Raw genomic sequence first — 24,838 nt, 5'->3', positions numbered from 1 at the left:
TATCTTGGTAATGTCGGCGTTAGCTAGTATGGCCTTCACATATCTTGGTAATGTCGAAGTTAGTTAGTATGGCCTTGCACATATCTTGGTAATGTCGGCGTTAGTTAGTATTGCCTTGCACATATCTTGGTAATGTCGAAGTTAGTTAGTATGGCCTTGCACATATCTTGGTAATGTCGGCGTTAGTTAGTATTGCCTTGCACATATCTTGGTAATGTCGATGTTAGTTAGTATGGCCTTCACATATCTTGGTAATGTCGGCGTTAGTTAGTATGGCCTTGCACATATCTTGGTAATGTCGGCGTTAGTTAGTATGGCCTTCACATATCTTGGTAATGTCGACGTTAGTTAGTATGGCCTTGCACATATCTTGGTAATATCGGCGTTAGTTAGTATGGCCTTCACATATCTTGGTAATGTCGGCGTTAGTTAGTATGGCCTTCACATATCTTGGTAATGTCGAAGTTAGTTAGTATGGCCTTCACATATCTTGGTAATGTCGGCGTTAGTTATTATGGCCTTGCACATATCTTGGTAATGTCGACGTTAGCTAGTATGGCCTTCACATATCTTGGTAATGTCGACGTTAGTTAATATGGCATTGCACATATCTTGGTAATGTCGACGTTAGTTAGTATGGCCTTGCACATATCTTGGTAATGTCGACGTTAGTTAATATGGCCTTGCACATATCTTGGTAATGTCGACGTTAGTTAGTATGGCCTTGCACATATCTTGGTAATGTCGACGTTAGTTAGTATGGCCTTGCACATATCTTGGTAATGTCGGCGTTAGTTAATATGGCCTTGCACATATCTTGGTAATGTCGACGTTAGTTAGTATGGCCTTGCACATATCTTGGTAATATCGGCGCTAGTTAATATGGCCTTGCACATATCTTGGTAATGTCGGCGTTAGTTAGTATGGCCTTGCACATATCTTGGTAATGTCGGCGTTAGTTAGTATGGCCTTGCACATATCTTGGTAATGTCGGCGTTAGCTAGTATGGCCTTCACATATCTTGATAATGTCGGCGTTAGTTAGTATGGCCTTGCACATATCTTGGTAATATCGGCGTTAGTTAGTATGGCCTTGCACATATCTTGGTAATGTCGGCGTTAGTTAGTATGGCCTTGCACATATCTTGGTAATGTTGGCGTTAGTTAGTATGGCCTTCACATATTTTGGTAATATCGGCGTTAGTTAGTATGGCCTTGCACATATCTTGGTAATGTCGACGTTAGTTAGTATGGCCTTGCACATATCTTGGTAATGTTGGCGTTAGTTAGTATGGCCTTCACATATCTTGGTAATATCGGCGTTAGTTAGTATGGCCTTGCACATATCTTGGTAATGTCGACGTTAGTTAGTATGGCCTTGCACATATCTTGGTAATGTCGGCGTTAGTTAGTATGGCCTTGCACATATCTTGGTAATGTCGGCGTTAGTTAGTATGGCCTTGCACATATCTTGGTAATGTCGACGTTAGTTAGTATGGCCTTCACATATCTTTGTAATGTCGACTTTAGCTAGTTTGGCCTTGACATATCTTGGTAATATAAGCCAACACATATTGTTGTGTTGTTTGCTTCCAGGGATGTGAGTGAGACCATGCTGCTACCAGAACTCGGTGAACTCAAGAAGATCCGCATTCTTCACGACAACTCGGGCGAGAACCCGAGCTGGTTTGTCGACAATGTGAGTATTGCATTATCGGTATGGTCATCATTATCATCTTCTTCTTCTTTCTCATTAACATTACCATCATCATCTTCGTTATCATCAACATTAAGACAATCGTAAATAATATCGTCATCGTTTTTTATCGTCATCAATAACATAATCATCATCACAATCACCATCACCATCATCACCACCGGCGTCATCATCATCATCATCTTCGTCACCGTCGTCTTCTTCTTCATCATCATCTCAATTATCTGCCTATCTCTTTTATTAACGCATGTCAAGGAAATCTAACACCCATTTCCCACAGGTGACCGTGACGGACGAGAACGGCAAAGTGTACAGCTTCCCATGTAACGAATGGCTGAGCGAGACACAGGGTGGTGGCAAGACCGAGCGCCTTCTCCACCTCGGCACCACGACCCACTTATAACTACCACTAGGTAAAATGCATGCGCAGTGGGACATAGGTGCCTAACAGACCACGGGTATGCTGTGGTCCGTGGCGCACAGAGGGAATGGGGCCAAGCATTCCTGTGTACTCGGTTTTTTCTAAGAGTACCTGTAAGAGAGGATATCATTCGCTTCTTGTAAAGAGACTGTTTGGGAGTAGCAATCGATTGCTATGCAACAGTTATTGCCTGTTCTGTATTTTTTGCTTTTTTTTTATAAAATGAGAACAAGAAATTAAAAAAAAGGAAATTAATAGCGTAATATTCCCATGTAAAAACAAGTACGACAATGAAAAGCAATAATTACTCACTTTTATTTTTTATTAAATAAATTTTTTGAAAAATTGAATAAAATATTTTTTTCATCGAAGGGTATGACGATGATAGTTTTGACTATTCTGTGCATCTTGCAAACGTGTTCTCGTGGTTGTGCAAGATACCCCGGTAACATACGTTGTGGATATTGAATGGTTAAATATACCTATCACAGGCCCGAAGCAGGGGTTTGAGTGGGGAGGGGGGGGGGTTCGTTTACCCACTTAGCGGACCAATTTCTCTTAGGTAGCTCGTAGCTCTCAGCGGACCAATTTCTTTTAGGTAGCTCGTAGCTCGCAGTGGTACTTAATTTTCCTTCATTAAAAGGACCATCTAGTTTAACTGTTAACCTCTAATATAAATCTTTTTTTAACTTAACGCCGAAAGGACTTAACTTAATAAAACGTGAGTAATAAGAGACGCACGTTACCATAGCCACCTTGACAGTTTCTTGAAGTTAACCATAAAAATAAAGTGAATGCGAGAACTTACTATCTGGTTGACATGAAGTTAGCATACTAGCGACACAAAGAATTGCTTGGGTGCAAGTCAAAGCATAGCCGAGCTTTGAAGTCGTGGCAATCAAAACATTGATTTTTACACTTTAAATGGCTGACTACTTTCTAATAGCTTTAAATCGGTAACCACGTTAGCGGTCAGTCCCAGTATAATGAAGAATTTAAAATATCTACTCCGCACTATACACTCTTTCTGACTGATCGCTTGTCTTTCTTTACACAGACTCACACAAGACGAAATACGTCACGACTTACATCACTAAATCAATCAACCAATGAGAGACGTCCATGACGAACACGAGACCACTTCCAAGAACATTGCGATCTAACGTATTACTTTTTTCTAGGAAAATAGACACACTTGTTGATAGCAAATTACTATTATGATAGTTGAAAGTTGAAAGGGTATGTTTATTTAGCGAAGCAGGAATTTAAGAGACGCTTATGTTTTGCGTATCATAATTGCTGTTTATCCTCTGCAGATTTTACCTTAACAGACAAACGGCCAAAACCCTTGCCTTGCTTACCTAAGAATTCCATCAAGAACGTCTCAATTTCTAGATGCAATGATTACCAAAATTTAAACTCAAGTTTGACATTCTTCAAGCCCTTTTGACGATTTCCATCAGCTAATCTGCTAAATTAGTTATTGGACAGCACTAAAATGGTTTCCAATCACGCCAATTCTCCGGAAGGCGCGGACAAATCAAATTTTATCCATTAAAAAAAAAATGAATTATGTAACGAAAAAGCGTTTAAGCAATTGGAGATATTGACGAGAATTCATAGTAAACAGTTATCGTGTTCCAAACTTTTAACTAGAGTTGACTTATCTCTAAACGGCGGACATTTCCCTAATTTGTCCAATCACAATTTGCAAATCTTTAATATTTGCATAAATGCAAGCAGGCCAAACGCGCCTTTAATCATTTCCTTTTCAGTCTCTTTATTCAATGTATGATTCTGTCAAGCATCGGCCATTTGCACATAATTATCATAACTGTTTTTATTAATTTTTTATTCATTCTTACATTGATTTATCGTGCGTTTTATGAAAAGCTGCTTTCGGCATGCTCAGTTTAAGTCGTTGCCACATGCATGGCTTGGACGTGATAAACCAAAGTTCACTCATTGCATTGAAAAAAGCCAAGCTGACAGAGTAGATCAAATTCTACATGAATTTTCATCTTCGTCTCTATACTAGTTTTCGTAGAGAACTGGCTATCCAGCGATTAACTCAACGATATGATTTAATATTTATTATTATAATAGACAGTGCGTCTAGTATGGCGACCAAATTTCAGTCGATTTCGACATCCGAATTACCATAATGGTATAAGCCTATGTATATAATGTACATTGAAATATAAAATAAATACATTGCTAAGTTTGTTGTGCTTCGTCTCAAGTTGTTTTAGAATAGCTGCAAGGAGGCTTCCCCCATCCATTTATACAAAGATGATCATGATTTGACTAATCGATAATAGAGGCCATTCCAGCTATGAGCATGCGCGCGCCTTCACCATGGGAAGCTACCTCAAACTGGCATGCAGACCTCGCTTCTTTTAAAGTAAACTTAAAAAATTGAAGCATTCTGGTAGTTGATGTAGGTTTCTATGGTTATACGCGCGCAAACTTATAGCTGTTTAGACAACATGAAATAATCGCTATATCTAGGTCGCTATTTCAAGCCACTGTAGATATATCTTGGAGTGTATTACAAGTTATCGTGATTATGAATATGACACTGAAGGGTGTATAACAAGTATCGACACTATGTATATGACACTGAAGGGTGTATAACGCGTTATCAACATAATGGATATGACACTGAAGGGTGTATAACGCGTTATCAACATAATGGATATGACACTGAAGGGTGTATAACACGTTATCGACATTATGGATATGACACCGAAGGATGTATAACGCGTTATCGATATTATGGATATGACACTGAAGGGTGTATAACGCGTTATCAACATAATGGATATGACACTGAAGCGTGTATAACACGTTATCGACATTATGGATATGACACCGAAGGATGTATAACGCGTTATCGATATTATGGATATGACACTGAAGGGTGTATAACACGTTTTTGACCTTATGATAATGACACTAAAGGGTTTATTATTACACGTTATCGACCTCATGAAAATGACACTGAAGGATGTATTACATGTTATCGACTTCATGATTATGGCAATAAAGGATGTATTGCACGTTATTGACCTTTGGTAATGACACTTAAGGGTATATTACACGTCATCGACGTCATGATATTGATACTGAAGTGTGGTGTATGTAAGGGTTAAATACCGAGGACGGAGGCAGTTTGCCGTATAACAGCCTAAGGGCGCAGCCTAGCTTATTACATGATCTATACCTAGCACATAACAATTTAAACTATGGGGAAAGAGAAAAAACTCAAAAATATTAGTTCACTAAGATGGTCCAGGTTATTATTGACCTGAAAGAAAACCCAGGAGAGTTGGTTGTTGATTGCACACATTTGTAAAGGTCATTGGTTCAATATCGTACACAATCAAAATTAAGATTTAGACAGAGCGGGCCTGCTCCATGCACAGACTCAATTCCCAAAGGTGGAGTTGAATTGCAAATTTTTCGTAATTCGGAGTTTCAGTGTGAGCACGCTGCGAAAATGGGGCTCACTGACAGCGAGGAAGAGCGATTTATTTTTATTACTCCAAATATCTTTTTCGAGAACTGTAATGTAGACGAAAATGAACAAGCGGAACGAGTGAGTAGACGCCTCAGATAGACACACCACAGCCTAACTTTGCTGGTGGAATAATTTCCAAAATTGTACATAGGAAATTTGGCTGAACTTATTGTTGAATTTTGAGGGTTATAAATGCAAATTTTGTTTCATAACAATTAAATCAATGCATTGTTAGTATTCAATCGTTTTTGTTATCAAATCTGTGGCGAAAAAATGGTGATTTTTGCTCATTTCTACTCAAAGTTTAATTTGATGGTCCTTCATTGGTATTCACGGTTAATATCTAGTTTTTAACCTACTCCTCCTCATTTAGTATTCTAGTTATTAACCTCATTCATATTGAATGAGTTTATACCAAACCACTCTATTTCCCTGCTGATACATCAAGCTCTTCCCGTTCTATAAGATTGTAAGTTATTCATAGGTATTTAAGTGAAATAAAGGACTTTGCAAGAACATGATGTCAATCAGATAATAACACATTACCAACCTCATGATAATGACACTGAAGTGTGGTGTATCACACATTATCCACCTCATGGCCTAGCCACCACTGCGTTGTCGAGTCAGGGCTTGAACAGCACGTTGATTCTGTATTGATGACACCGTAAAATCCGAAGTTGTCTTCACTATTCTTGCTGTTGAAGGGATTAAACGAGCAGAATGCATCTACAGTTGAGTCAAGATGAGGATGATGTTTTCCAACGTTATGCCACAACCCAATCGAACATTTGGAACAAGACTGATTCCTTATCACAATAGATTCAAACGTGACGCACTTTTGGCTGCCAGTGGCTGCTTGATTCACCACGTCATACCCATCTAGTCGAGCAATGATCTGATCACGTGGCCACCCGGGGATTTGGGTCTTTTGGTCGAATGCACATGTGGCTTTGAATAATGTGCTTTTGCTTCGCACGAATTCCATGCGTGCTCTTGAAAGGCGGTAGTTGAGGAAGTTTGGAGTGTCTTCACTGAATGCGTTGTCCTCCATGAAAGACAGGGTCATAAAAGTCTGCTTGTTCTCCAGGGAGAACGACTCGAGCAGGACCCATGCTGTGTCGCCCTCAAATGCGCAGAAGACAGGGAAACTCTGCCAAGTTTACAATTGATATAAGTAAGGTCACTTGAAAACAGACACATCTATTTTAGATACGATAAGGGTTAACGTGCCAACAGACAAGATTATGGAAGACATGAGTAAGGCCACGTTAAAACAGCGCAAACATCATGCAGAATTGCCGCAATCGCATCGTTCCGGGTGACCACAAGACAAAAGAAATGTTGCAAACTACTTCAGAGCTCAAGAAAGGAAGGATTCTCTGCGCACGAACAGAAACCTTGAGTGCACCGAATGATATCTTGTGCAATAGCCGTGTATTTTGTGTCATATCTTGTGTCATAGCCGTGTTTTTGTGTCATATCTTGTGCAATAGCCGTGTATTTTGTGACATATTATGGCAAAAAATACACGGCTATTGCACAAGATATGACCAAAAATACACGGCTATTTCACAAAATATTATTATTAAATGTCATTTAATGTGCCTTATGTTTATTCTGCCCTGCTTATATAATTTAAATCGTTTTTTAACGCTAAAATCACGATGTTCTTGTGGGAACCCGGTCAAACGCAAACACAAGTGAGAACTGGTCAAACAAAAGAGCAACACGAGTAAAAGCCGTTAAAATGCAAACAAAAGTGAGAACAGGACAAGCGCAAACCCAACATAAGTGAGAACCGATGAAACGAAAACGTAGCACCGCAAGATAATTAATCAGCTGCGAGTTTTTTCGTTCTTGCGTTGGAGTGACAGATTTTTTTTGTGTTGCACTTGCGCCTTAGTGGGAGCACTTGGCTATATCCCACCTTTCCGTCCTCGGTCTGTATTTGGTAAACCCCATCTGCGATCTCTTGTCCAAGCTCGCGGTAAGTCACGTGATGGTCACGGCATGATCGGTATGTGCCGCATCTCTCACACGTCCTACCGCTGCACGAGGTTGTGCAGGCGCATGAGAACTTCTTCTTCGGATCCTCGCAGTGCTCTACGCAAGTCCCTCCGTTGAGACACCGCTGACCCAAACAGCAGCCATTACTGCAAAAGCTCATATGCGAGGACTGCAAACCAGACAAAGATTGCCATCGAAATCGATTTTATGCCTTATATGGAAGTAGACAAAATATCGGCGAACTTCAAAGGAGTTAAACAACCACATTGGCGCTCTCAGGCGCTCTCTGATGTTGAACCATTGGTCACGTGCAAGAAATTGTAGTCTGTTTGTGCAGGTTCAAGGTCAATTGACAATAGAAAAACTACAATCTTTAATATGGGCGGTGAAACCGGGGGGGGGGGGGGGCACCCCCTCCCCAATAATTTTCACGGAAGGAATTATATAGTATTCGAAGAATTCCATGTTAAAAGAAGTTCGCCGCGTTTCCTTGCCAGTCTCTTGTAACTAACTCTAATGAGAAGGATCATACAAACCTATGATATAAAGTGCGATATACTGCGACCTAATGAGAAGGATCATACAAACCTATGATATAAAGTGCGATATACTGCGACCTAATGAGAAGGATCATACAAACCTATGATATAAAGTGCGTTATACTGCGACCTAATGAGAAGGATCATACAAACCTATGATATAAAGTGCGATATACTGCGACCTAATGAGAAGGATCATACAAACCTATGATATAAAGTGCGATATACTGCGACCTAATGAGAATGATCATACAAACCTATGATATAAAGTGCGATATACTGCGACCTAATGAGAAGGATCATACAAACCTATGATATAAAGTGCGATATACTGCGACCTAATGAGAAGGATCATACAAACCTATGATATAAAGTGCGATATACTGCGACCTAATGAGAAGGATCATACAAACCTATGATATAAAGTGCGATATACTGCTACCTAATGAGAAGGATCATACAAACCTATGATATAAAGTGCGATATACTGCGACCTAATGAGAAGGATCATACAAACCTATGATATAAAGTGCGATATACTGCGACCTAATGAGAAGGATCATACAAACCTATGATATAAAGTGCGATATGCTGCGACCTAATGAGAAGGATGATACAAACCTATGATATAAAGTGCGATATACTGCGACCTAATGAGAAGGATCATACAAACCTATGATATAAAGTGCGATATACTGCGACCTAATGAGAAGGATCATACAAACCTATGATATAAAGTGCGTTATACTGCGACCTAATGAGAAGGATCATACAAACCTATGATATAAAGTGCGATATACTGCGACCTTAACAAGAGAGTGAGCCCTTTTCCCATTTTCTTCTCTTTTTCGTTGACGAATGAAAACAGCCAGCTTCAATAAGCAGCTTACATATGTTTCCCATACCTTGACAATTTCCTGTTTCAGATCGTAATACTCGTAGCTTTCATCAGATGGAAATCTACTGATAGGCACGGTATCCTTGTCTTTATCAAGCAGTTCGCATCGCTTGCCCGACATCTGGAACGCTCGACATCGACAGTCGCCGACACAGGCCGAGTGACACGCCTGAGGACTTGACACTGAGCTCAGGTTCCTGTACGAGGCCCCCAACAGATAACGTCCCTTAGTCACTTGGTCCTTACTGGAGAATGTCCCGGCGTAGCATGTCCCTTTGGGGCAGTTCTGGCAGATCACGTGCTCAGTGCGTGACAGCAGGGTGATTGACAAGAGAATGACACGCATCTGTGGGAAGTTCATCCTGGTGATTGACGTATCTTTAGGCTAAAGATGAATAGTTTAGAGAATATAAGAAATCTGGAGTTAAGATTCAATCAATAAATTTGATTTCCTTACTATAGGAATGTAACGCCAGACTTTGGAATATCTTTACTAAGTAACGCCAGACTGGAATATCTTTATTAAGTAACGCCAGACTTGAATATCTTTATTAAGTAACGCCAGACTGGAATGTCTTTATTAAGTAACGCCAGACTAGAATATCTTTATTAAGTAAAGCCAGACTAGAATATCTTTATTAAGTAACGCCAGACTAGAATATCTTTATTAAGTAACGCCAGACTGGAATATCTTTATTTAGTAACGCCAGACTAGAATGTCTTTATTTAGTAACGCCAGACTAGAATATCTTTATTAAGTAAAGCCAGACTAGAATATCTTTATTAAGTAACGCCAGACTAGAATATCTTTATTAAGTAACGCCAGACTAGAAAGTCTTTATTTAGTAACGCCAGACTTTGGAATATCTTTACTAAGTAACGCCAGACTTGAATATCTTTATTTAGCAACGCAAGACTAGAATATCTTTTTTAAGTAAAGCCAGACTAGAATATTTTTATTAAGTAACGCCAGACTAGAATATCTTTATTAAGTAACGCCAGACTGGAATATCTTTATTTAGTAAGACGATCTTAATGGAAGGTTTTATCCTTTCACAACGTTTCTGTAGCCTATTTAAAGTGCAAGACTATAAAAAATCCATTGAAATAATAAATAAATAAATAAATAAATAAATAAAAAAAAGACTGAAAAATAGCAAAGATTAAAGTAGTGTTAGTATATGAAGCCGATAATTATAATACACTCCAATTAGTTAGTCAAAAAGTCAGTAAGATAAAAATCTAATCTTTATGAAAATCTGAAATCCACGGTCTTCCGACACCAGAAAAGAAACTTCACGCTCATGCCAACATTGATGTGTTTAATGGCAATATAATTAACGCGAATTGGAAGACGAGTTTGTCGAAAGAAAATTAACTGAACTGAACTGAACTCTCTCTAATAAAAGGAATCAACGCGATCCTTAATCAGGTTCGTGTACAAAAGGCACTAGAGGGGGTCTCAGATGTCACAGTTCGTTGATAGCAACTCTGTGTCCTACCAAACACTAACCTTGTCAAGTTAAATAAGCCACAGTAGAAAATGGACCATTATATTTCCTTTTTTTTACAGCAGAATTTTTCTACTTCAACACCTATTTCTACAACGTGTACAAAATTTTGAAATTCGCCTTCAACCTGTCGGGCTATTGCGCTCATGGTAGACTGCGCGTGGATTTGAAAACCTTTTAGCAAAACTTATAAAATAATATAACTTTTAAGGATTTTTCCTCTTCATATCAATAAACCGACATATTACATTAAATTACGCATCAGTCAGATTTGCGATAGATCCTTTTTATCCCCAATTCTAAACTGGTCGACCCAAGAAAAATACTGCCTATTTATCATCATATCTGAACGGTTATAATGGTCGTTTATATGATAGTGTTTAGTTTGTTCGGTTTGTTGCACTTAACGTTTGTATTAACAATATTTATAAACGCAAGGTCTAGCAAAGCGATACAATTGTGGATATATTGATTATTCAAATACAGCTAAACTAACTGCCGTTATACTTCTAAATTATTCAATATAAATTGTTTTGTTCAAGGTAACAAGTAAAGACGAGAAATCGGAAAGCGGAATAAGATAACATTACTTTTCCCTTATTTCTAATGCTATGGGATATAAACTACAAAGTGAGAAATAAGAATTTAAAGGAACCCAAGCATATTAAAACTTACAAAAAGTGGTGTTCCGCTCGACTTTTACAAGAACATCGCAGGCAGAAGCGAGGGCGTAACAGGGTAATCTCTTACAGGTGAAAATACAATATTCTGTTTTTGTTTGTTTGTTTAAGTTTCTTACCTTAAGTTATTGCTTGAAATCCGCGCGTAGCTTAAAATTCTCTAGACATTTCTAGCATGATCAGGTGTTTGTTTTCTGTAGGGGCAGATCACAGTTCTCGCAATTTGATACTTCTTGTAGATACTATGATAACAAAATGCTTGATGATCACATGACACCTCTCGCAAATGCTATTGGGCATTGCTGAGTGATCACGTGAAATCATGAAGGAAATTCTTTCACCTGTCATGCTCTTTCCACCTGTCTTATTAGAGATATACCACAGGTATCCAAAGCTCTGTCAATGAGTTACCAATGACTATATAGGCCAAGGGCATTTTGCTAAATGGTCTAGAAGAGCCTGAGGCGAGCGCGCGGGAAACCTGTGATGCTCTAAAAACGTTAGGGCCTGGGTCTATTTCAAAACACGGATTCCTGTAAGTTTACACGGACATTTTCAACGTACACGAAAAAAAGTTGTGTGGTTTGTCTAATTATTCCTTATCTGTGGTATAATACAATTCCATCGGAAAAACTAAGAAAAAAGACATCTAAATTTTAAGATTCTTGATCACCAAGTGTTATATATTTAGATTGATGTCATGCGCAGTAGCCCCTCCGACTGCTCATGCGCAGTTAGGAGAAGGCGAGCATGTGCTTTTTGAGTTCGGCCATGTTTACGTTCCAGCTATAAAGTTTTAACAGTGATACATACTGTCTCTTTTATTGGATATTTATCTACAACCTGACTTCCCAATACACTACAATTGGCGACGAGGAAAAATGGAAGGTGTGCAAAGGAATATTGGTGCTTTGGGGCCTTTCGATGGTGGTGATTTTGCAGATTATAGCGAGCGTTTGGACAGTTAGCAGCAGGAGCAACAGAAGCCGAACGACTAGCGGCTGACAAGAAAAAGGTGTCAGTTGCGATCTCACTCATCGGAAAAACAACATACAGTACGTTAAAAGACCTGTGCTTACCAGATTTACCAGCGGAGAAGACATTTCATGAACTGACGACCATTTTAAGCGGTTTTTACAAACTGAAGGCCCTGGAGGTGGCCGAAACGTACAGATTCCACCACTCAGTACAAATGGAAACCGAAACAGTGACACCTGGTTCGAGTTTGTTTAAAAAGAAAAGAGATGAAAAGTCTAGGCAAACCTACCAGATCACAACAGAGGAACACATCAGGGAGCCAGACGTTGTTTCTGATTCTGAGCTTGCAGCTGACTCAATTTATACAGTATACATACATCATGTTGGGGGATCAGGAGAGGGAAACCCCCCTTTATACAAGTTAGCCATGGTTATTGAGGGCAAGGAAGTCACCATGGAAGTCGATACGGGCAGTGCAGTTACACTCATAAATGGTCAAGATTTTAAGAGCATTGGAGGCAGCATCCAAACATTGAAACCACCTACGATTCTACTTAAAAGGTACACGGGAAATACCATTAAGTGCTTAGGGGAGAGTGAAATGTGCATCCAAGTAGGAGACCAAGTTTATGATCTGAAGATTCGAATCGTTGAGGGGTCCTCCCTTCTGGGGAGAGACCTAATGTCCAAGTTTACACTACCTTGGCAGAACATTTTTAGTGTCGTACCGACTACTACGGAGGATATAATACATCAATACCCAGCTCTTTTTGATACTACTACTGTTGGAAAACTCCAGGGAGTACAAGTCTCCTTGCAAGTAGATGATAGTAATCCAGTGTTTGTGAAGCCTAGAACTGTACCTTTCGCGGTGCGCGACAAATATGAACAGTCCTTAGAAAAGTTGGAGGCTGAGGATATTATTGAGAGAGTTGAACACTCTGACTGGTCCTCACCGACAGTACCAGTAGTCAAACCCAATGGATATTTACGCATCTGTGGGGGTTACTCTGTCACTATCAACAAGCACTCTACACTTGAACAATACCCAGTCCCTACACTGGAAGAATTGTTGGGTAAGTTAGCAGGAGGGAAAAAGTACACCAAACTGGACTTCTCAGGCTTACCATCAACTGGAGCTCTCCCCAGAGTCCCGTAAGTTTACTACCGTCAATACTACTAAAGGATTGTACCAGTACAAACGGCTAACTTATGGAATTAACAGCGCTGTTTCTATTTTCAGCGCACCATTGAGAATGTCTTAAAGGGTCTACCCGGCTGCTGCGTTTACATTGATGACATTTTGATCAACGGAGAGACAGATGAAATCCACCTTGAAAATTTACACCGAGTTCTACAGCGTCTACAAGAATGTGGTCTGAAAATTAAAGAAAGCAAGTTTCATTTTATGCTTGATCAGATTGTTTACCTTGGATTTTGCATCTCTGCAGTAGGGATTTCGCCAGCACCTGAGAAAGTGCGAGCTATTAAGGATGCGGAACCCCCCAGAAATGTTGCAGAACTACAGTCGTTCATCGGCTCTGCAAATTTCTTACGGAAGTTTGTACCTGCCTTTGCTGAGCTAGCTTCCCCACTATACAAGCTACTACGCAAGGATACACCATGGAAATGAGAGAAAGTTGAGCAAGAGGCTTTTGAGTGCCTTAAGTCTGCTATGTGTTCTGATACAGTGTTACAACATTATGATCCTGCAGCTGAACTAGTTCTACACTGTGACGCTTCCTCGGTCGGGGTGGGGGCAACTATTTTGCAGCCCGGGCCTGATGGAACCTTGCAGCCTGTGGCTTATGCTTCGAGGACCCTTAGCTCTGCAGAACGGAACTATTCTCAAATTGAGCGAGAGTCCTTAGCTATTGTTTTTGGAGTAACCAAATTCAGACAATACCTATTAGGTAGACATTTTAAGTAACTAACTGATCACAAGCCCTTGATTACATTGCTGGGAGAACACAAACCTGTATCCCAGTTAGCGTCGGCTCGCATTAAGCGATGGGCTTTACTCTTAGCTGCATACAATTACACCATATAGTTTATCCCAGGCAAGGACAATGTTTTTGCAGATTTCTTATCACGAAAACCTGTGGAGTGTGAACCCTCTTCCGAGGAACAAGTGACAGTCAATGTTATGTTTATCGAAGAGGAACAAATTGTAACCGCTTCTATAGTTGCCATGGAAACCAAGAAAGATAATGTTTTAAGGAAAGTACTTGATTACACTAGGAACGGGTGGCCTGATAAACCAGGAAAGGAACTCCTCCCTTACTTCTACAAGCAGTTAGATTTATCCTGTGAGGATGGAGTATTGTTATGGGATTCTCGTGTTGTTATTCCAGAATCATTACAAGGAATTGTATTAAATGACTTGCATGCAGAACATTTTGGCATAGTGAAGATGAAACAACTTGCTCGTAAATATTTATGGTGGCCAAAACTGGACTAACAAATTGAGGAGACTGTGAAGGCTTGCGTCGCCTGTCAGGAAGCTGCTAAGGCTCCGCCTTCATCAAAGACAGCTGCGTGGCATGGCTAAGGGGTCCCTGGAAACGACTACACATAGATTTTGCAGGACCATATTTAGATAAAATGTTCTTAGTTGTTGTAGATGCCTACTCTAAGTATGTGGAAATTGTACCTATGACTACCGCCAATTCAGCTAACAACATTTCAGCACTGAGACATATTTTCAGTCATTTTGGTTTGCCAGAACACCTAGTTTCTGACAATGGCAGCCAATTTATAAGTGATGAGTTTCAGAAATTTTTAAGGAGTAATGACATTTTACATACAACCACAGCAAGGGGACACCCCGCCACAAATGGGCTGGCAGAACGGTATGTGGGGGACTTTAAAGACAAAATAGGTAAAATTGGCAGTACTGGTGAATCACTTCAGACTAAATTAGATAGATTCTTGTTGACCTATAGGGCCACACCCAATGCTACAGGAAAATCACCCTCTGAACTGTTACTAAACAGACAGCCCCGGATACGGCTTAGTGCTTTGCGAACAAGAGGGATGAAACAAGAAGTTAAGATTTTTCAAGATAATTTGAACAACAAACCCAAGTACTCTCAAGATCAAGCTGTGTTCGCTAGGAATTTTGGGAAGGGGGCAAAGTGGCTACCAGGTTTAATAGTTGGGACATTCAGTCCCCGAAATTTTGATGTAGAAGTTGGTGATGTAATATGGAAGATACATGAGGAACAATTACGCCCTAGGTATATTCCTTCCAATCAGTTAGCTCCAAAGCCGTTGTATCAGAAAGCACTGGGTAATACTTACCGGAAGCCCAATGGCTTTCCTACAGTGATTAGTCAAGAAGGTGAAAGTACACCTCAGGTGCTTTTACCGGATTTACCTGAGATGGGGTCTCCATTAACAATGGATACTGAAGGAGTTGAGACTACACAAGCTACAGAGCCTGTGCCTAGACCTTGTGGGACACTTGAGACACTAGGGAGTATGGGTTCAGAAGTCATGACCCCACCTGGGATTGCCTCCCCTGTCAAGAGATACCCATCTAGAGACCGGAAACCTCCTGATAGATTTTATTGAACTGCGTAGCCTAGATAAGTTACTATTTAACTTGAGAGAGGGCAGTTGTTATATATTTAGAATTACTATGTCATGCGCAGTAGCCCCTCCGACTGCTCATGCGCAGTTAGTAGAAGGCGAGCATGTGCTTTTTGAGTTCGGCCATGTTTACGTTCCAGCTATAAAGATTTAACAGTGATACATACTGTCTCTTTTATTGGATATTTATCTACAACCTGACATCCCGATACACTACACCAAGATTGTAAGATTTTTTGCCTCATTAAGGATAACCCGAAGGAAAATCATCCCCTTTTGGGGGTAACAATTTCCCGCGGGCGTAGAGGGAATTGCGCCCACGACTACTTCTCTATGTCAGCGCATGATCAATCAATTACTGGGACCACAGGCTTCCCAACGTTTAATACAACGACTGAACAAAAGTAATGTGACAAATGTAAACAACTAACTGAATGGAAAGGAAATAAAAAAAATTTATAACTACTATATTACAATGCATGTTTCTTAGACCCTTTACCCCATAGAAAATCATTTTATTGTTTTAAATGGAATTGTCGGAACCCTGGGACAGAGCTGTCGAAAATTTATAACCTATTTAGGAAAAATAGATTTCAATTATACCCTGTCTTTATGGCGAGAATGGCATGCCTACCGAGGCGCAAGGGCAAAAGGTGGGGGGTGGGGTGGAATGATTGAGGGTAAATAGTGATATTGTGAAGTGCTAGGTTGGTTGTCATGGAGATGTTCATGTATGGGGTTATTCTAGCGTGAAGAAAAACCGTAAATGATTTAATAAACGCCCAGGGCGTTTATAAGAGAGGGGCGTTCTTTACGAACTATAACAATATAAGAAATCCCAGTGCAGTGGGGCTGTATTCTTAGTCAGGACCACGTTAAATTATAGCCCGTGGCACCCCTCGCGTGCAAGCGTTTCTTAGCATTAAATGAGTCTCACCAAGAGACCATGATATAAGAGAACGAATCCCCGTGGCCCATGATAACGTCCAAGAAAGCTATATTTAGATTGCGCGAGCTTGTCAATCATAGCATCCATACATGGTTTGTCGCGCCATATTTGGTTATGGGCACCACGAGCTAGTACAATTTCACACCAAATTTTTCCCTCTGCACTTCTTTACTTCGTTCGCTACCTGTTTTTATCCTTTTAGCTTCTCTTCAAGGCTCATGATCACAATGCTACTCATGGGGTGGTGTCCTGTCATCTGTTAAGTTATCTAATGTTCAGTTATCTAAATGTTATGTAGATAATTGAACGGGAAGACGTGGGGGAGACGGTGAATTTGGAGTTCATTCAAGATACATCGTGCAGACTCCTAAAAAGTTATTTTTCTCTGCAATTCGATAAGATATAATACCTAGGCATTCTCAGAGTCTATGTTATGTATTTTAATACAAGAAGGCCTTTATTGTTCTTTGATTTATAACATTTTTAGATGAATGAACTTCAATTTTTCAAGCAAATGTTCCGAAATCATGTCACTCAAGAAACCCTTGTCACTGGAATAAGATCTACTTCATTATAAAGACTTGAAATCTTTTATTTGTAATATCGGTGTGAATATAATGGTATTAAGTTCTGGATGTATCTTTTTCATTAAAAGGGAATTGGAAGAGAATTGTTTGTGTGTTGTAAACACAGATTTATGATTGATTGTTGTGTTATAAGTAATTTGCGAATCAGCAGTGAAAACTTTTACTGGGGAAGTTGATCCCAGAGCCTAAAATCACGCACCTTATGCATTTCAATGTCCCAGATACGGTTGATTGGCTCCAGCGTACTCTATGGAAGATCATTTTTACAGCGTTCGTAAAGAAGGAAGGTATTTTCGGTCAAAAAGATTTCCGAAACATCCTTTGCCCGATCACATTGCTCAAGATGTGATCGCGCGTAAGACTCTTGTTGCTAGGAAACGTGAGCGCTAACCAATCAGAGGCGTATCTAAAAATAACTGCTTGTTCTAAAAAATAGTTTTCACGGACTTCATCATTCGTTTTCTTTAATCATGGTCTCTTGGTCTCACCCAGTAGAAGCCAAGCTCAGATTAAGTAAAAAATTTGATTTATTTTTACGGAATTCCTATGTCGTTTGTTTTTGAGCCGGGAGTGATGTTGCGGGGGAGGGGGTTAAAAGAATAGAGAGGGGCGCTCAATATGAAATTGTAAACTTAGGGAGAGTTCATTTAGATAGAGCGTTCTTTAGATCATTTACGGTAAGTAGGTGGAATATTGAGGCGGCAAAGGAGGGAGATTAAAAAGAGGGGAGATAAGTGTAAGAGTGCATGGGTGTATATTTGTATCAGACAGTGTATTGTAGGATATGGTTGCGTAAGAAAGGAAAAAACATTGGATGAAATAAGCTGGATTTATATCTCAGGAAAGGTTAATAAAGGTTTTGTATCATTTAGATTGTTTTGAATTGTTCAAATCTACAATTTTCGAGGCAAAACGATAAAAATAAATGCTTAGTAATACGGAACTATAACTGTTTCGTAACTACATACCGTATACTGCCCGTACTGTAATGGAAAAGATTGAAGATATTCTATTGGTAACATAGTTTGGATTTCACAATATATTTTTTATATATATTTATTAACCTATAAGTAACACCAAATTAGTCGGTGTTAGTTATGCAAGGTTTCGTATGTATTGAAGGAATAAGAGCGAGTTTCTCCTGTTGAATTGGTGTCGGCCGTGCTGTCGAGGGGGGGGGGGGGGGGGGGGGGGTAATGAAGGACTAGCTGACCGCTTGGCGGCAGGTACCGGTTTATTCCTCTCGACAATAATGTTGTACAAGACTAGGGCATGCAATGTCTAGCAATGTAACTTTTCCCTTTTTGCGGTCCAGCAGTGCAGGTTGCTTTTCTTTTTTTATAGTTTTATTTTTAAACTTAATTTGTTAGAACTGGACCACATGGGCAAACCGCTTCCCTGCCGCAATTCTATAGTTTTGTTAACTTTAGTTACCTTTGTCAGTGTATGGTTTAAATATGACAAGTTTCCTTTTGATTATAGGCCAATAACTATTTTTGGCATCGTGAGCTCACATGCAATGAATCCCTCTTTATATACTTTCTTCGATATTAAACATTACCGAAGACGCCTATTTCTAAGACTTATCGTGTGACGGTGCTTAGGTCTAGTAGGGGCGAAATACGAGGATTAAGAAAAATAGTCGATAAAACAGTTGTTTGGGTAATGGATAATCAACCTTCCACTTGTACTGCATAATAGAGAGAAATCTCAAAACGGTGATTTTTTTCCGATACCACGTCATTTACCAATGACGTTTTTCTAAAGACTTGATAACATATCTATTAAATAACTATAATAAATCACGTCAAGGAAATCATGAAATTAAAGAAACCTGACCACCAATTTGTTTTCATCGATTCTAAAACTAAAACCACTTGAATATTTTGATTATACAGGAATGTCTAGCGTGACAATCTATCTTTTTACAATATAATAATCATTCTATTTACATTTGCATGGCAGCATATGGGTTTTTTTTATCGTGCGTTCCAGTTATTCAAAGCCTTCATGCACCTTGTGAGCAACTCACCACTGGGTATAGTTTTATTCCACTGCTCTTTTATCACATGCTATTATCGTGGAATTCTTCAGTTATTCAAAATCGTGTGAAACTCATCACTGGGTATAGTTCAAGTTTCCACTGCTCTTTTATCATGACATGCTGTTATCGTGGAATTCTTCAGTTATTCAAAATCGTGTGAAACTCATCACTGGGCATAGTTCAAGTTTCCACTGCTCTTTTATCACATGCTATTATCGTGGAATTCTTCAGTTATTCAAAATCGTGTGAAACTCATCACTGGGTATAGTTCAAGTTTCCACTGCTCTTTTATTACATGCTGTTATCGTGGAATTCTTCAGTTATTCAAAGCCTTCACATCGTGTGAAACTCATCACTGGGTATAGTTCAAGTTTCCACTGCTCTTTTATCACATGCTGTTATCGTGGAATTCTTCATTAGTGGACTTCGTGCCCTACCCACCACTGGGTTGTTGCTTCAGGGCCGTTACAGCACGTTGATTTGGGGTTTGTTATCAAAAAATAACCGAAGCTGTCTTCACTGAACACTGTTCCTGTAGGTTTAAACTCACAGTAGCCCAGTTCGGTAGATACATGTGGGTGTAAAGTTAGCAAATTAAAAATTCTAGCCGTACATCCCGAGCAAGACTGGTTTCGTATCACAATTGATTCCATTTTCACGCATTTTATTGTAAATATCGAGAAAATATCAGTCCGCCAACCGTGCAATCATCTGATCATGTGGCCATCCGGGGATTTCTGCCTTCTGATCGTACGCGCATGTGGCTTTGAACATCGTGGCGTCGATTCTCACGTGAACCATGCTTTCGTGGGTGAGTCTATGCTTGGCCCAGTTCGGAGTATCAACAGTCCTAGGCGCGTTTACCATAAAACTCAAGAGAAAATCGTCTTTGTGTTTGAAAGCGAATGACTCGAGTAAAGTCCAGACTCTGTTTTTTTCAAACGCACAGTACACCGGGAAAGTCTGGAAGTAAAACAAAGAAGGTAAGATTTCTACAAAGTGCAGCAAGTTATTCCTATCGAACAAATGTTGTCCCTCATCTATATGGTCAATAGGAGACTTGGGATAGCAAGCAGGAAATGCCTGTGCGTATTTCATAGGTCTCTTCAAATTGGCCACCGTGAAAGAATCCAGGTTAAAAAAAATGCAAGTATTCGTAAAATATACCATAAATGTACAATACATACATCCGGATTTGATTTTGCGGCCAAAAAACTTCTAAATATTGCATGCAGTCTTTGATGACCGGGGGTGATGGTATGAAGGGCAGCCCTAAGATAAATGCTAATCAAATGTTAGTAAGAATTATGTTTTACATATTAAAATGTGTTTACCTTTCCGTCCTTGGTCTGTATTTGGTAAACCCCATCTGCGATCTCTTGTCCAAGCTCGCGGTAAGTCACGTGATGGTCACGGCATGATCGGTATGTGCCGCATCTCTCACACGTCCTACCGCTGCACGAGGGTGTGCAGGCGCATGAGAACTTTTTCTTCGGATCCTCGCAGTGTTCCACGCATGTCCCTCCGTTGAGACACCGCTGACCCACACAGCAGCCATTACTGCATTTCACCATGTGAGAGGCCTGAGAAATATCCCAACAATTAGTAAAAGGAAACTAAGTCAATTAAAAGCTTGCTGTGTTTGAATGTCATTGCGTTTCGTTAATAGTTTTGTTGATCAAATGACTAATGACTATAACACACAATATCTAAGCTAAGGGATATTTCGTTTAATAAGTCCCTTCAAACCCAACCTTAAAGACCCTATCGAACCCAAATGCTTGACGGTTTATTCAAAAGATTAATACTCTGATTATAAAGAAAAATGTATAAATCCATACATATTACAGCTCCGCTGGCGCAGTTTGCACAACCAGCAATGCTGGGCCCATTTGCATCGTTTAAATAGCGAAAATAACTCGCGTCTAAAAATACTGTCATTTTAAAGAAAATGAACGTTACCGTATCTAAAAAAATAAAGGAAATGTCGGAAGGCCGTTTCTTTTATTTCGAAAATTTTGGTTATCATACAGAACACAATCCCACAATGATTTTGATCCCAGATTAATTTCATTGTGTTCATCGTCCGCTTGTCTCTGGTAGTCGTAAATATATGGCGACCGCTACAACATTAGGAGACTCAAATTCAAGCGGAATCCAGCGGAATCGTGGGTTGTCTTTGAAAATCACAAAAAAACCTGGTGGGGTCTTGCGTTACCTTTGGTCCCGTGATGCATCAAACGCCAGCCACGCGTGCTGGAGAGTGTTTGAACAGTTTGCACACCGGCGTAACTCATCTTAGCTGTAACGCAACGCCCTTTGACGACTCATACAATAAAACAACGCCCTTTGACGCATACAGTAAAACAATGCCTTTTGACGCATACAGTAAAACAATGCCCTTTGACGCATACAGTAACGTAATGCTCATTGACTCATACTGTAAGGCAACGCCCTTTGACGCATACAGTAAAGCAATGCCCTTTGACGCATACAGTAACGCAACGCCCTTTGACTCATACAGTAACGCAACGCCCTTTGGCTTATGCGGTAACGTTATGCTCATTGACTCATACTGTAAAACAATGCCCTTTGACTCATACAGTAAAACAATGCCCTTTGACGACTCATACAGTAAAAAAACGCCCTTTGACGCATACAGTAAAACAATGCCTTTTGACGCATACAGTAACGCAACGCCCTTTGACGCATACAGTAAAACAACGCCCTTTGACGCATGCAGTAACGTAATGCTCATTGACTCATACTGTAAGGCAACGCCCTTTGACGCATACAGTAACGCAACGCCCTTTGACGCATACAGTAACGCAACGCCCTTTGACTCATACAGTAACGCAACGCCTTTTGACTCATACAGTAACGCAACGCCCTTTGACTCATACAGTAACGCAACGCCCTTTGACTCATACAGTAACGCAACGCCCTTTGACGCATGCAGTAACGTAATGCTCATTGACTCATACTGTAAGGCAACGCCCTTTGACGCATACAGTAACGCAACGCCCTTTGACGCATACAGTAACGCAACGCCCTTTGACTGAACAAGTAACGCAACGCCCTTTGACGCATGCAGTAACCTAATGCTCATTGACTCATACTGTAAGGCAACGCCCTTTGACGCATACAGTAACGCAACGCCCTTTGACGCATACAGTAACGCAACGCCCTTTGACTGAACAAGTAACGCAACGCCCTTTGACGCATGCAGTAACGTAATGCTCATTGACTCATACTGTAAGGCAACGCCCTTTGACGCATACAGTAAAACAATGCCCTTTGACGCATACAGTAACGCAACGCCCTTTGACTCATACAGTAACGCAACGCCCTTTGACTCATACAGTAACGCAACGCCCTTTGACTCATGCAGTAACGTTATGCTCATTGACTCATACTGTAAGGCAACGCCATTTGACGCATACAGTAAAACAATGCCCTTTGACGCATACAGTAACGCAACGCCCTTTGACTTATACAGTAACGCAACGCCCTTTGACTCATACAGTAATGCAACGCCCTTTGACTCAACAAGTAACGCTACGCTCTTTCACTCATACAGTAACGCAATGCCCATTCTTTCATACAGTAACGCAATGCCCATTGACTCATACAAAACGCAATGCCTTTTGACTCATACGGTAACGCAACGCCCTTTGAATTATACAGTAACGCAGTACCCTTTGACTCATACGGTAACGCAATTCCCTTAGACTCATACTTAATGCTTTTCACATACCCTAATGATTTTCTGTTTCAGATCATAGTAGTGGTAGTCATGGTTACTGAGGAACCTGCCAGGCGCGGTATCCTTGTCTTCATCAAGCAGCTCGCATCGCTTGCCCGACATCTGGAACGCTCGACACCGACAGTCGCCGACACATGCCGAGTGACAGGCCTGAGGACCTGCCGGTGAGCTCAGGTTCCTGTACGACGCCCCCAACAGATAACGTCCCTTGGTCACGTGGTCCTTACTGGAGAAGGTCCCAGCGTAGCATGTCCCTTTGGGACAGTTCTGGCAGATCACGTGCTCAGTGCGTGACAGCAGGATGATTGACAAGAGAATAACACGCATCTGTGGGAAATTCATCCTGGGGATCGGCGTATCTTTAGGCTTAAGATGGATACAGTAGTTAAGGGAATGCGTTTGGCCTTTCTTCATTAAACCATCATCATCATCGTCTTTATTGTCGATGTAGAAATAAAAAGGATTGACCCGTTAAGTAATTTAGTGATCAAAGGTTATGTGAATTTTAAGGATTTCTGGCTAATTCCTAATATAAAAGAAATGAAAATATATATATCACTGGGTTGAATTTTTTCGACGTTTTGGCAATGCTGCCTTCATCAGGATTAACGGTAAATTATGACGAGCAAAAACTAAAAAAATAAAAGTTACAGTGCGCACACGGGAGAAAATCTAAAAAGCATCTGATATTTCAATGATAAAGAAGATAACGAAATCAAAACAACAATGAACTGATCAAATAGAGATCAAGAAAATTACTGAGAAAACTTGATCTGAATCTAATGAAAAACTTCGCACTTTCACGTATGATTTCAGATATTTCAATGGGAAATGTTTCACAGCGAATAATTATATGAAAAAAGCTAAAATCATGCCTTTTTATTCGTATTAGGTTTTAATTCATCCCCAAAATAGGAACTGCTATGGATAGGGAAATTATATGATAAAAAAAGGAAACACAGAAAATGGTACTCGGAAAACGTTCCTTTGCTGTGTTGTAACTTTTTTCTACGATACCATTCTTTCTATTTGTCATTCTTACCTTTTACTTTTCTTTAAAGTTCTTTCTTACTGCAAAAGAGGACGAGGAAGAAGATTCGTTGAAGACAAATGTGAACCCCAACCGTGAAGCTGTATAAATCAAGACATATACAATACCAGTCTGCTCTATCTAATATTTATATGCTTCTAACCCGACTATGTACAATAATTATTTTTTGATAAGAACTTTGATTGTTTACCGTTGCCAAGCATAGCATGTCTTATCTTTTAACTTAAAAATTATTATTATTTGCTAATATTTATGATACATGAGCTTAAACTCGAAGCAGAAGTTTTGTCAAAGTAGAAGAGATTTCATTTGTGTGATTTTATTTTCTAGAGTAACCCATCAGTAACTAAATCAAATATTTATAACGAAGATATCAAGGCAAAAGGTAGAGCATTGTGATCTTTAGAGTAAGCTTTACGATAGAGAACAAATTAACTAGAATCTAGTTGTTGAAACTCAAAGAAAAGGAGCACTAAGGTATTTCATAAGTTTAGGATTTAAGGTCTGGTTGTCGGGGTCTGTTGTTTATGGAAAGAAAGTTGGGAAAATAAATAGAAAGTATAAACAAAAG

The 24,838-nt window shown here is 39.8% G+C and overlaps 3 protein-coding genes across 7 annotated transcripts in view; 1 reads left to right on the top strand and 2 right to left on the bottom strand.

Moving 5' to 3' along the window:
- LOC5513456 overlaps positions 1–4,362 on the top strand; it is a 72,506-nt gene extending 68,144 nt beyond the window's left edge. For all 5 annotated transcript variants that reach the window (XM_048722877.1, XM_048722876.1, XM_048722875.1 and 2 more), the window contains 3 exons: positions 1,596–1,698; positions 1,997–2,129; positions 3,195–4,362. In XM_048722877.1, the coding sequence (XP_048578834.1) occupies positions 1,596–1,698; positions 1,997–2,119 (226 nt within the window). In that variant the 3' untranslated portion in view covers positions 2,120–2,129; positions 3,195–4,362. The remainder of the gene's footprint in view (positions 1–1,595; positions 1,699–1,996; positions 2,130–3,194) is intronic.
- Positions 4,363–5,641: 1,279 nt separating this feature from the next.
- On the bottom strand, positions 5,642–11,539 carry LOC5513485. The gene is made up of 4 exons (XM_032383012.2): positions 11,418–11,539; positions 9,115–9,492; positions 7,591–7,839; positions 5,642–6,813 (listed from the first exon to the last, which is right to left on the bottom strand). The coding sequence occupies exons 2-4, from the start codon at positions 9,466–9,468 to the stop codon at positions 6,241–6,243; spliced, it is 1,176 nt and encodes a 391-aa protein (XP_032238903.2). The 5' UTR covers positions 9,469–9,492; positions 11,418–11,539; the 3' UTR covers positions 5,642–6,240.
- A 7,083-nt stretch (positions 11,540–18,622) lies between these two features.
- Positions 18,623–23,558, bottom strand: LOC116618869. The gene is made up of 3 exons (XM_032383005.2): positions 23,208–23,558; positions 20,785–21,033; positions 18,623–20,413 (listed from the first exon to the last, which is right to left on the bottom strand). The coding sequence occupies exons 1-3, from the start codon at positions 23,556–23,558 to the stop codon at positions 20,138–20,140; spliced, it is 876 nt and encodes a 291-aa protein (XP_032238896.2). The 3' UTR covers positions 18,623–20,137.
- Between the last annotated feature and the right edge of the window lie 1,280 nt (positions 23,559–24,838).

This window comes from Nematostella vectensis, chromosome 15, assembly GCF_932526225.1.
Source record: "Nematostella vectensis chromosome 15, jaNemVect1.1, whole genome shotgun sequence".
Lineage (NCBI taxonomy): Eukaryota > Metazoa > Cnidaria > Anthozoa > Actiniaria > Edwardsiidae > Nematostella > Nematostella vectensis.
The sequence above is the reverse complement of the archived record's forward strand: the minus strand, read 5'-3'. Positions and strand labels throughout refer to the sequence as shown.